Source organism: Urocampus carinirostris, chromosome 3 (assembly GCF_059441175.1).
Source record: "Urocampus carinirostris isolate Australia breed hairy pipefish chromosome 3, RoL_Ucar_1.0, whole genome shotgun sequence".
In the NCBI taxonomy this organism is placed as follows: Eukaryota; Metazoa; Chordata; class Actinopteri; order Syngnathiformes; family Syngnathidae; genus Urocampus; species Urocampus carinirostris.
In genome coordinates this window covers 28,093,025-28,105,638 of record NC_142351.1, presented here as the reverse complement: position 1 = coordinate 28,105,638, position 12,614 = coordinate 28,093,025, and the positions used below count along the sequence as shown (strand labels likewise).

Sequence of the window (12,614 nt, the reverse complement as noted above, 5' to 3'; positions counted from 1 at the left end):
CATTAATATTGTTTAAAAAAAATGAGAAATTACTGTTTGTACATGATATTGATGCAAAATATTTGCTAAAATCTGAATTGGATACGACAAAAAAAACGTCTAAAAAGTAAATTGATACTTAGTGAAATATTAATTGAATTAGTATACATGTATGATACGCTTATTCTGTTTTTTATATTTGACCCCTGCAAAGGAGACTGCACAGGATGTCAAAGCGTTATTTTTACTATTACACCTCACAGCTGTTCATTGTTTCGACGAGTGTGTTTACATCAAGATGCTCTAAACTTTTGGAAGCAGAGAGCTACTGTTATTTACAAATTAGCACAAAGGGCTAGCAATTTGATATGCATCCCTAAAATAACAACCTTTCATCTTATTACTATGTTGTTACTATGTTACTAACACGTTATTTATTGGATGTAGGGTTAATCAAAGTCAGTTGACCACTAAACCAATCATTAAAATTAAAACTAACCAAGCACTGGTGAGTTTTTTTTAGGAACGGGCGACCCCTGTTTCACATCACTGTAACTATCGCCCAATCGTTTGCTGTTCATTGATGAGCAAGCCCTTTAAGGCAGATCTATTTTTGGAACAGAGGAGATTTAATGAAATAAAGTATCAGGAGAGGGCTTTTGGAACAGTTTGGATTTCCCTTTCTGAGGTTTGGGTGCGCTCTATTCTCTTTGTAAGTTCAAAATCTGTTGATATCTTCTATTATTTTTCCGAGTGCCTACTATGTATAAATTTAACTTAGTTCATATTTATTTGTGGGGGATCTGCGCAATGGATTCTGTCCCCATTTTGTGTGGACACATGCTGCGTTGCACAAACCTGAACTAATATTTGACATTTTAGGCCCAAACCGGATCCCGAATCTAGGTTCGGGCTCAAGAGCTTACAGCTAACAAATACACTATAACACACAAACGCACACAGGCACAGAAGTGATTTGTGAATTGAATTGTTTTTTTTTTTTCATGATTAAGGCGGTGTTAGTATTTTTTATGAGAATAAAAACACTGATGCAACCGGTATGCAAAAATATATGCATAAAACAGAATACAAATATTAGCAACCATATCTAGTCGATTATTTAGTCTCTTCAAAAGTTTCTCATTTTTCATAGCCATTTTCCTACTACTACCTATGCCAAAAAGGTCATTTTCAAAGTTAGCTTGTCACGGTGGCATTTTAACCTTATGTTTGTGGGGATCTGCGCATGGTCAACCACATAAGCCACTTAACTCTGGCCTATAGATCTGACCAACTCCTGCTAGCCACGTTTTTAGCTCCTGCTGCGAAATCTAGCCTCGTTCAGTCTTTTGGTGACACTTGCTTTTCTCAGTGGGGCCTGCGAGTGATAGCCGCTAAGTCCCACGACTCAGAGTCCCACAGCTTGTCACCTGGTTTCCTCAAAGAAGCTTTTACATGTTTTTTTTTTTAATTTTATCCTGGTTTCTCCGCTATACAATTTTGTTTCACGGATGCAGGTAGATCCAGCTCACCCTCAGTTCTGTATCTCTCATTAGGATTTGCATTGGCTATGAAGTTATGTAAATAGTTGAGATGCATTTTTGCTTGTGAATAGTAAGAATTGCTTAGAAACTTTGCAAAGGTTGATCATTTTCGGTTAGCATTCTAATGTGATTTAAATATGTTCACTAAGAGTTCAAAGTGGAAAAGCATTAAATATTTTACAGGGATTATATAAGAACACCCCACTTATTTATCAAATCATTATCTTTCAATTATGCTCACAATCTTTTGTAAAATTATGTAATCAGTGGTCACGTCGTCATGGCGTCTTTGCCGTTGTTTAATATACGTCTGAGTATTTATTACATTGAAGGGTTTGTTCCAGTTGTCAGGATTGCAATTCATGCAACCCAGATAGTTGTTCTCAGTTTACTGGTCAATAATACGTCCTGTACACACGGAGACTCAAATTATGGGTTTGGAAAAATGATTCATCACATAGTTGCAACCTTTATTACATTCCCTAAGTAAAAAGCTTGATTGACCTGGAGAGACTCAGATAAAATTGTTTGGTTTTCTCCATCAAAAAAATACATAAATACATAAATAAAACTTTCACACAAATGAGTCATTTAAGTCTTCAAACAACACCAATATGTGTTGTGTCATTTGATTCTACTCATCTTTGCAAACCTCATTCACAGGGATACAATGAGCATACATTTACTCACAGGCATTTGAGTTCTCTGTGAACGTCATCCATTATTACAGTTAATATATATTTGTGGATGCCAAATATGGTTGTCAAAACAAAATACAGTTATTATGCATGTGTGTGAAAATATGCACAGCGAGAGCAAAGCAATTTCTAGCATGATCACTTGACTGACACCCGCGTGACAAAAGACCACTTTCACTTTGCCATCCCATCCATCCTCACTTGTCTCATTAGCTTTCATGCATTTCTAGGCCTAGTCATTGTTTATGCAGGGTAATTTTGGCTTGATAACAAGTGTTTCCAATTTGTCACCGTAGCTTGTTGACAACGCTGTGACTGCTTTCTATTTCCAAATGAATGTCAATTGAACGAATTCCGACCTCGTAGATTGGTAGAAGACCTGATGGGATCTGTGTCAGATGGCCAAATTGGCTCTTTTTACATGTAGATCATTATTATGAAAGACTTGTCGACAAAAATAAAAAATAAAAATGTCAGTAATGGCTCCATGCAATAAATACTAGCTAATATTGTTTGGACTCTCTTATTCTGCTCTTATTCTGCCATACACATACTGTAGATTCTGGAGTACAGAGCACAGCTGATTAAAAGCTGCATGTGCAAATTTAAGAACAAATCATGATTTTGTCTTTTTATGAGCAGCACCAGATCTAAGGGGCCGGTCACACAGACATTTACGGCTGAATCACGGCTAAAATTTTGCGTTTTTTTTTTTGCCCGTGGTTGCCCGGGATCGAAAATGCGCAAAATTTGACAACCCGCCGTTCGTCTGTGGTATGGCCGGAAAAAAGACGCCGGCGACTGTTCCGCTTCCTCTCATCGCGTCATTTGTGCGTCATTTCCGTGTTTAGACCACGTGTATAAATACTGCCGAGCAATCATAACAGCGAAGTCCCGCGAAGCTAAAAATAGCAAACTATGGCACCGAAGAAGAGGCCAACGACGAGGTCCACGACCAAAAAGAAGAAGCAGTGTGCCAAGAAGCCCAAGTCAGGAACCACAGTGGAGGTGCAAGCTGTCGTCCATTCTGCCGCTGAATGTCCGAGTGCTCGTGGCGAGTTCGTGGCCAGTCCTGCTGCGAGTCCAAGAGATGCCTAGTTGAAGAGGAGGAAAAATATCTTGATAGTGAGGATAATTTATGTTTTACTATTTAAAAAATTTAAATCTTCGTCAAACAATTATTGTTAATCAAAAATACACTTTTACTAATCTGGCTTTTCAGGTGTTACATCTACTGCCACCACTGCGCCCACCACCACCCCCGCTGCCAACACTGGGGAGGGTGCCATGCGAGTGGGGGATCCTGTGTCGGATGAGCCTGGTTCTCCTAAATTCCCGGGACCCACCCCACATCAAGAGGAGGAGGGGGGGCAAGAGCCAGGTCGCAATAATAAGAATGGCAAGGGCAAGGGCAAGGGCAAGAGGAAGGCCGATGGTGCTCCAAAGCAAGCTTGGAGTCTCCCCGACCAGGTAGAGCAGGATCTGGTTGAGTGGCTTCAGGGCAACCATTACCTTTGGCTCCGAAGCACCAAGGACTACCACAAGAAAAAGTCAGCGTGGGAGATGAAAGCACAGGAGATCGGGGTCTCGTACACGCATCTGCATAACTGGTGGAAGAACGTCAAAGATTGGTTCGTAAAGCTATCCAAGAAGACGAGTGGCCAGGCAAAAAAGCAATTGACGGATAGGGATAAGTGGGTGCTGAAGAACATTGCCTTCTACAAAAGTAAGTACATGTTATCACATTTATTTGAAAAGTTTTGAAATGTCACTAAAATAGTTAAATATAGTAATTTTATTGTATGAATTTCTGACAAATTCCGCTCAATTTGTTTTTGTTTTTTTTTGTAAAGACATTCAATATATTTGTACGCTTCAGTAAATTTCATGATAATACAGTTTATTAAAGTTCATTTAACTTTATTCCAAAACAAAATTGCAAAACTATATTCAAAAGGTATATTCTAAGAAATTGTTGAGGTGATTAAATGTATGCAATGTCTTAACATGTTTTAATGCAATATGTCAATATGCCATTATATTAAACAAATTTTTAACTTGTTTCAGGTTCGATCCACACTGAGGCTCCAGACACCCTCATCAATCTGCCACGTGCCTGCTGCCATCACTGGAAACTCCTGACTCCATGGCAAGCCAGTCCAACATCCTGGAAGAGATGGAATTTGCAGCAGCGCAAGAGGGCTCGACCACGTGTAGTCGCCGGCGCAAGACCAGGAGGAGGGATGAGGAGAGCCTGGATGAGGAGGCCTGGATCCAGGAACTAAATTCCACCATGAGGGCCAACCAAGCACTGCTGGAGAAGCTGGTGGAGGAGAAGTGTCAGGCTCAGTCAGACCGAGAGGCCTTCATCCGCTTTGTTGCTGACACGCTCCGCACTGCTCCCCAGGAGCAGTTCTCTGCCATGAAAGATCTCTTCACGGATATTATGCGTGATGGAGGACAGAGTCAACATTACAGCAGGCGTGACACTCAAGGGCCTTCTTCATCGTGGGCCAGACCGGGCCCCTCAGCGTCTGCACCACCAGGCTGCACAGCCTCCTCACAGCCCTACTTCAGTAACAGCCAGTATTACCTGCCCCAGCCCAACTATGACCAGTACAGCCAGTGGCAGTATGGTGGTGTTTTTCTGCAGCAGCAGGCTCCCCAGCAGCAGCAGCAGGCTCCCCAGCAGCAGCAGCAGCACCAGGAGGATGCTACGGAGTAGCGTATGATGTTTGATATTTTTCTGTTACTGTGTTTTTCAGCTGTGGAAGATGGGCTATGTTATGCCTTGCTGTTTACTTTGCTGTTTACTTCATTACTTTTGATAATTTTGATATAATAATAAAGTTGTTGTTAAATTGTTAACAATCGTTTGTGTTTCCTTGGTAAATAAAAGGAAGTCTGTGAATTGTGTGCAATAAAAATGTGAAAAAATATTACAGTAATAAAATAGTAAACCTCAAAAAACAAGAAATAATACTTAGATTAAGATTTATGTCTAAATTGAATGTTTAGTTATTGTCATTTGAAATTAGCCAATATGTTATTATTGTAATAGTTTATCATTTTTAATTATTATCTTGTTATGAAATGTATTGTCAAGAAATAAAAATGGATTAAGACGAGGTCACTACGGTGACGGGGATCCATTTTCAAATCTCGACTGTGAACGTGTGCTCCGCAAATTGCGCTATGACCGTGCTCGTGATTACCCGCTGCTATTTATAGCGTCGTAACCACGCCCTGGCCGCGGCCATATCACGTCATTTTCGCGTCATTGCCTCGTGTTGACCACGTGTGCGGCCCGCGGTTTAACACGTGCTCAAACTTTTGAGCAGCTCAAAAGTTTTGAACGCGGCCGACCACGTGAAAATTTCCGACCGCGAGTAAAGCACAGCTCTATCTCGTCTATATGGCGGTCTCAAAACGTCCAACAGCGCCCAACGGCATCTGCTACACGGCCAGTAATTTCTGGTCGTGGTTCAGCCTTAATACGATCGTGAAAGGCTGTGCACCCGCACTCTGAAGAATTGAGCAGGGTAAAACTGTTTTTGCGCTGCCACCCGCGCGCGAATTTCCGAACTCGTGTTGAGCACCGCTGTATCTCGTCTTAATGGCGAACTCAATGCGTCCAATAACGTCCGCCTCAAAGGCAGAAATTTCTGGCCGTGATTCAGCCGTAAATGTCTGTGTGACCGGCCCCTAAGGCCACAGACGTAAAGATGGGGGAAATTGTTTAAGACAGCATGTCCAAAATCTGGCCAGGGGGGCAGTTATGCCTGTCGTAAAATTAACAATATGTGGCCTGCCAGTAATGTTGGTGGCGTTATAAAAGTTTTTTTTTTTTTTTTTTTTATGTATTTTTATTTATTTATTTATTTTTGCGGAAAAAAAAAATCCCCATCAACATTGAACCAGATGATTGCAGTCTTTTTTTGGCAACCATTTCTGACATGGGCACAGTACGTAAATACAAAAGAGAAGTGGTCAATGAGCGCCACAAGTAGAATTGCAGTATCTTATTTTTTTCACCAAAATCTAAAATAACTGCATCTGCCTGATTTGCCAATAAACTGTAGAATTTGGAACAATGGGATGTACTATAAAGATGCACTCCCGGACGAAACATGCTGACTACTATTAGCTACCTGGAAACATGTCATGGTTGCCATAGCGCCCAATTGGTCCCCGCCCACTGACACCAGCTGAAACGCGTTGACAGATTGCTGCCAGACTACTTAAACGCGGTCTTGCGAGTTGCCTGGGGTCAGAGCTTCTGCAAAACTCCTACTAGACTCTGTGTGATATGCCAAGTCCTGTAAATCTTTGTTTTTGCCTTTGTTTTGATCCTGTTTTATTTTCGGCCCGATCTGTTTTGACCACTTCTTAGTTCTAATCTACTTCCGCAACAATCGATCCCCGGATCGAGTGTGTGCGCATTCCTTCTCTTTCCAATAAATTGTGAGTAACGTTACACAATTGGGTTCTCATTACTGTTTCCTGTCCTGGTTTGTTACAGAAACAAACACTGTAAAAAAGGTGAAGCAACTGGATGATGTTTTAACGGCACAGCAGTACTTTTTCACAAGACCCGCGAGTCAATTGAAAATGCGAAGCTAGTTGCTAAGCAGTGCAAACCTTTCATCGAGGGTGAATTTATTAAAGACTGTGTCATGAAACTGGTAGAAAACGATGTCCTTTGAAGAAGCGGGAGTTTGCCGCTATTTGCCAGGCTTGTAACACTGTTGTACGGAAAACTGAAGATGTTTCGTCAGATAATAAAAGACAATTACAAAAAAATAAACCAAGTATGACTTATTTTTGTTAGTCTGCGATGAAAGCAAAATTAAGCTGAATTTTTTTTTTTGAGTTGACAATGAAATGAACAGGAGCAAAGAGTGTCTGAATTTCCAAAGTCTGGAGAACCAAACAAGAAGGACACATGTATTTGCTTTAGTTTGTTCCACTGAGGATGATTTCAAACTGCTGTGGAATAAAATTACTAGGATTATTACAGACGACGCACCTGCCATGACTGGTGATTGGAATTAATCATCAACCCTTCTCTGCAACAGAGTCAGTGAAGACGGAGGTACAGTTATTAAACTTTACCGTATTATTCACCAAGAAGTTCTCTGTGCCAAACATCTAAGAAATGATAATGATTGGAAAGTGGTGGAAAGTAAAAACTTTTTTTTTTACTCCTAAGAGCTGTGCCACCACCAGTTAGAGCAGTTTCTTGTTGACGTCCTTCTTGAATATGGAAATATTTTCTATTCAGTGACAAAAGATGGCTCAGTCAGGGAACTTCACTGCAGGTTTTTTTTTTTTGCTTGCTTCGAAGAAATTAGACAGTCCTTGACAAAAAGAGACAACTTATGCCAAGACTGTCTCATCATTTTTGGCTGGCTGATTTGGGATTTTTGGTTGACATAATTAGACTTATAAATGTGCTGAACACAAGCCTTCAAGGGGAAAATCCAGTGGTAAGTCATCTGTATTCACATATCAATGCATCTTTGACCAAACTATTTCATTTCCAGAAGCATTGTCACAGGAGAAGTCTAATACAACAACTTTTCCATCAGTAAAAGGAATTGTGACCAATCTCCCACTGAACAATAGAAGTACGCAATTGGCAGAGTACGCAGAAGACATCTCATCTCTGGCTGATAAGTTTCAGAAATATTTTTGGAACTTTGTAGGTATTGAGAAGGAGATCACCCTTTTTATGCTCTTTTCTCCATGGACCCTGATGACACTCCAGACCACCTGTAGTTGGAGCTTGTTGATCTGTAGTTTGACGCCGAGTCTTGCAATCAGCACCAAGAGTTCCTCCTTGTCAACTTCTACAGCCAGCTGGATGAAGTCAAGTTCCAAGAAATGCAACCAATGCATCGCGTGTGACGTCACGTGTCCTCTTCTGCACAAGCAGGACATGATGGTCGTTACGTGAGAGTCGTATTGATGTCACGGATCGCAATTAATTGGAAATGTGAAAAATCTCTCTAAAAATTGGATTTTACACTTTCAAACGGTATAACTTAAGGAAGGACCCCACTTTTGAACTCAGAGACAGTCTTTGTTTGCATGTTTTCGGCATGCTTTCATGAGTGCCCATCAGGTGCTGTGGTTTTCTCCCAGATTCCATACAAAGCATGGTGTTGTTTGAAGACTTAAATGACTCATTTGTGTGAAAGTATTATTTATGTATTTATTTATTTTTTGATGGAGAAAACCAAACAATTTTATCTGAGTCTCTCCAGGTCAATCAAGCTTTTTACTTAGGGAATGTAATAAAGGTTGCAACTATGTGATGAATCATTTTTTCAAACCCATAATTTGAGTCTCGGTGTGTACAGGACGTATTATTGACCAGTAAACTGAGAACAACTATCTGGGTCGCATGGATTGCGATCCTGACAACTGGAACAAACCCTTCAATGTGTCCAGTGCACCTAGCATTTGTGTTCAGAAATACTCCAAAGAAAATCACTAACACAAAAAGGTTTTGTTGTGAAGTAAAAACGGGTGTTGGTGGGTTCAGAATACTGCTATGTAGACTTATATACTGAGTTACCGAAGGGGTGCAGGGGTGGGCAGTGCCCACGCACGAACGTGCCCTGCCCACTCAAACAAAACTGGATGCAAATGCTTTCAGCAGTACAAATATGCATTTCCCATCCTGCTCAGAATGTACTCGACTGCACCAATCATTGGCGTATCGTCAACCGTGTTCTCACTTCTCTCCGCAAAACTATGTTGCATTCACTGAAGATAAATTTAATTATTTTGGCTTATGAGAAAGAATGCACAAGGAACCTTGAAATGAATAGATTCGTGACAGAATTGCAAATACCTCATACTTGTCATTGTCCGCATACTTGTAAATGGTGTTGGGATGAAAAAGCTTATACCTTGAACCTAACGTGTGTCTTTAACCTGCACATCTTATTGTGTAAACTCCACACTTGCCCATGCACACGCACTTTCACACACCAATAGCAGAGTCAGCCATGCAAGGCGCCTACCTACCAATGCATTAGGGAATCAATGACTTGCCTAAGGACACTTCAACGTTTACCTCAGAGGAGCAGAGAATCAAACCTGGTTCCAAGACGAGCGCTCGCCCTCCTGAGCTACTGTTTAAGCCAAATTACAAAAGCAGTTATCTCAAGGAGAAAACAACATGTTTTAAGGTTAAGTACTCCTGCACCAGATTTTGACCAACACCCCAGCACACGCCCTCAACTATCTGTCTTTGTCAGTTTAATGAGTTTCATAGACTATCAAAGGGGGTGTCAAATCAATCTCACAGCCAGAGTTGTTTTCTTTTTACTTTTAAACTCATTTTCATATCAGAAGTTTCCGAAGAAAACCCCATGATTCTGCTGCAGTATTTTCTTTCCATTATATAAGAGATGTTATGCAAGTAATTTGCATCTTTTTCCAGACAAACTAAATACATAATTATCATTCCATAACATTTGTTAAAATAAAACTGAAAGTGGACTTCATGCTAAATATGATTTGGTTAAATTTAGCGTGAACCTTCATTTGCATTAATGACTTAACCCTGGACCTAATTACCATATGATGCTTCATGCAGCTGATTTATGATGATAGCAGTGAGGTTTGCACGGACCTATTAGCTTTTAGTCATGCTGTGGCATGTCTTTAAATATTGGGTGATCGAACTACCACCCTCGGGCCACATGTGGCCCCTTAGGCTTTTTTTTATCCGACCAGAGCAAAAAAAAAAAAACAACCAGAAAAGTGGTGAAAAAAAACAGAATTGATACAATTGTGAATAAAGTACTACTAATTTTAAAAAAAAGTTATTGTTGTTCCTTTGTTTTTCTTCTACAAAAACATGAAATACAGGGATGCGACAAAAATTTAAAAAACACACATTTAAATAGCAAATAAAGTGCTTGGATGCAGGGACCTAATATATAATGTTGCTTTCATTCTGAAAGAACATAGGCACAAAAAAAAAAAAAAAAAATAAAATAATACACTTGACAGAAATCTATATTACAAAAACTTCAGAAATAGTACAGAAATACTACTGCAGAAACACGACTTTGTTAATACAACAAAATACCCCTATTAAAATTTTGCAACAGATAAACTACAAAATACTTATCAAGAAAAGCTACAAAACTGCTACAAAAATTCTACAACAGTAATCTTAAACTCCAAAAATACTACTAGGGAAATATTACTGAAATATTCATAACTACAAAACTCTCACTACTAAAATACTGCTACAGAAATACTACAGAATACTAAATACATTCAAGGACAGAAATACTACCACAGTACTACTAGATAAGTCATACTACAGTACTACTACAGAACACTACTGAAATACTTTTACAAAAATATCTCTAAATATAATGCATACATACTACTTAAAATACTATAGACAAACTACACATTTATTACAAAAAACTACTACAGAAAAAGTACAAATATACATCTACAGAAATATTACTACACTAATACTACAAAAAATACTTGAAAACTATAAAATACACTGCGACTGTAGAATGACTGCTCCAGAAATCCTACAAAGTACTGGCGAAATAAAACTTAAGAAATACTACATACATTGTACAAATATTTTAGCACAGCAATCCTGTTGTACAGAAACACTCCTACAGAAATACTACGACAATAAATCTACAAAATACCACGACTGAGACACTATTACAGAAATACTAAAAAAACACTGCAGAAATACTACATGATAAATAATACCTTAACTGTACAAACATTTTATCTCGGTAATCCCGAACTGAAAACATAGTATTTAGGAAATAGTGAAGACATACTACTAAAGTAACACTAGAAAAATACCACTAATTAAATACTACAAAATACTTCAGAAATACTATTTAAAACGTACTAGAAAAGTACAACTACAATAGTACTACAACTAGCCTACTACATAAATCGTGAAACAGTAATGCTACAGCAAAACGGTACTCCAAAAATACTTCAAAAATACTATAAAATAGTTCTATAGTAATTCTACAGTATCACTACACAACTAAATATAAAAAATGAAGTGCTTAAAAAGAGACATCTTAAATTATATTTGCTTTAATTCGAATTGTTTCAAAACAAATCGATTAAGAAACAAATCTATAAAATAAAAATGAAATGTATATAGCATGGATGTATAATTATTCCTAAATGCAAATTGTAAACATTGGATAGGTCTCCAGGCCTGGACTCCGGCCGTATTTTCGATCCCTGATGTGGCATGCAACTCAAAAGGTTTGCCCACCCCTGTTTTAAATGCTTACAGACACACACACACGCACACACTGATTGATACTAGGGAATGAACTCGGCCGCATCTTGTTCTTTGTTGTTGTATTTCAGACATAATTCCCATGATTAACTCCCGCTGGTTTCCACGGGATCGTCAACTCCTAATACGATTACTGTCCTAAGACTTTAAGATAAATCCATACATCTACATGGCTAATTTCTGAGGGGTGGCGTACGTTCCACATCCGCTTATTACTATTCTCCAAATGCTAAAAAAAAGGCCGGGAGAGTTGACTTATTACCACACAATACCAGCTAAGTTGGAAATCTCATAGACACGGCAGCCCACCATATGCTCGCTTTAATTTGATTTTCCTCTACGGTTCTCGTTAAGTGCCTTAACATTTCTTGTTCGACACTGAAAAGGGTAACGGGGTAACACTATCACCGCGGGACAAATAAGCCGCACTTTGGTTGTGCTTCTCAGCATTCCAGCTGAATATTTGATGCAAAAACGGACTCAATATAATCCTTTTGAAAATGAGTTTATTTCGAAACATATCTCTTGTAAGTGAGTTCTACTATAAGCTTAAGCCGTGCATTTGCAATGGCTCTTGTAGGAAGTGGTGGTACACAAATAGTTAAGGCTCCCCTCCCACCTTTGAAGTCTAGTTGGATGTCAAGGTAACGGATGCTAGAACATGTCCAGTGTGTTTGAGAACCGCACAAACCTGGCAACCATGTTTTTTTTATCCCAAAGGAAAGCATATAGAGTACTCAGTGGATGAGGGCGGTGGCTTTTGGGTTGAAGGGCATGTTCTCTTAGGGACTTGTCAAAACTTCATGCATCCATTATGAGCTTAAAAATTGAGAGAAAGTAAAAATTAAATCGTTTTACAAATTATGTTGCGGGGTGTGATCATTGCTGAATTAAACTGAATGGAATTGAATTATCTATTGTCATAAATGATGAAGTGAAATGAGATTCAACTTGGCACTAGAGGATAAACACGTAATAAAGACTTAAAACAGTGATATAAGATTCAATAATGTCGGCATAAAGGGGGCAGACATATTTACAAGGTACTACTTGGAGACTGTCCCG

The 12,614-nt window shown here is 39.1% G+C and overlaps 1 protein-coding gene across 1 annotated transcript; it reads left to right on the top strand.

The window, feature by feature from the left end:
- The first annotated feature begins 3,654 nt into the window (after window positions 1-3,654).
- Window positions 3,655-4,946, top strand: LOC148369347 (uncharacterized). The gene is made up of 2 exons (XM_088329817.1): window positions 3,655-3,947; window positions 4,289-4,946. Exon 2 carries the CDS (start codon window positions 4,368-4,370, stop codon window positions 4,944-4,946), a length of 579 nt encoding a protein of 192 aa, XP_088185943.1. The 5' UTR covers window positions 3,655-3,947; window positions 4,289-4,367.
- The last annotated feature ends 7,668 nt before the right edge of the window (window positions 4,947-12,614 follow it).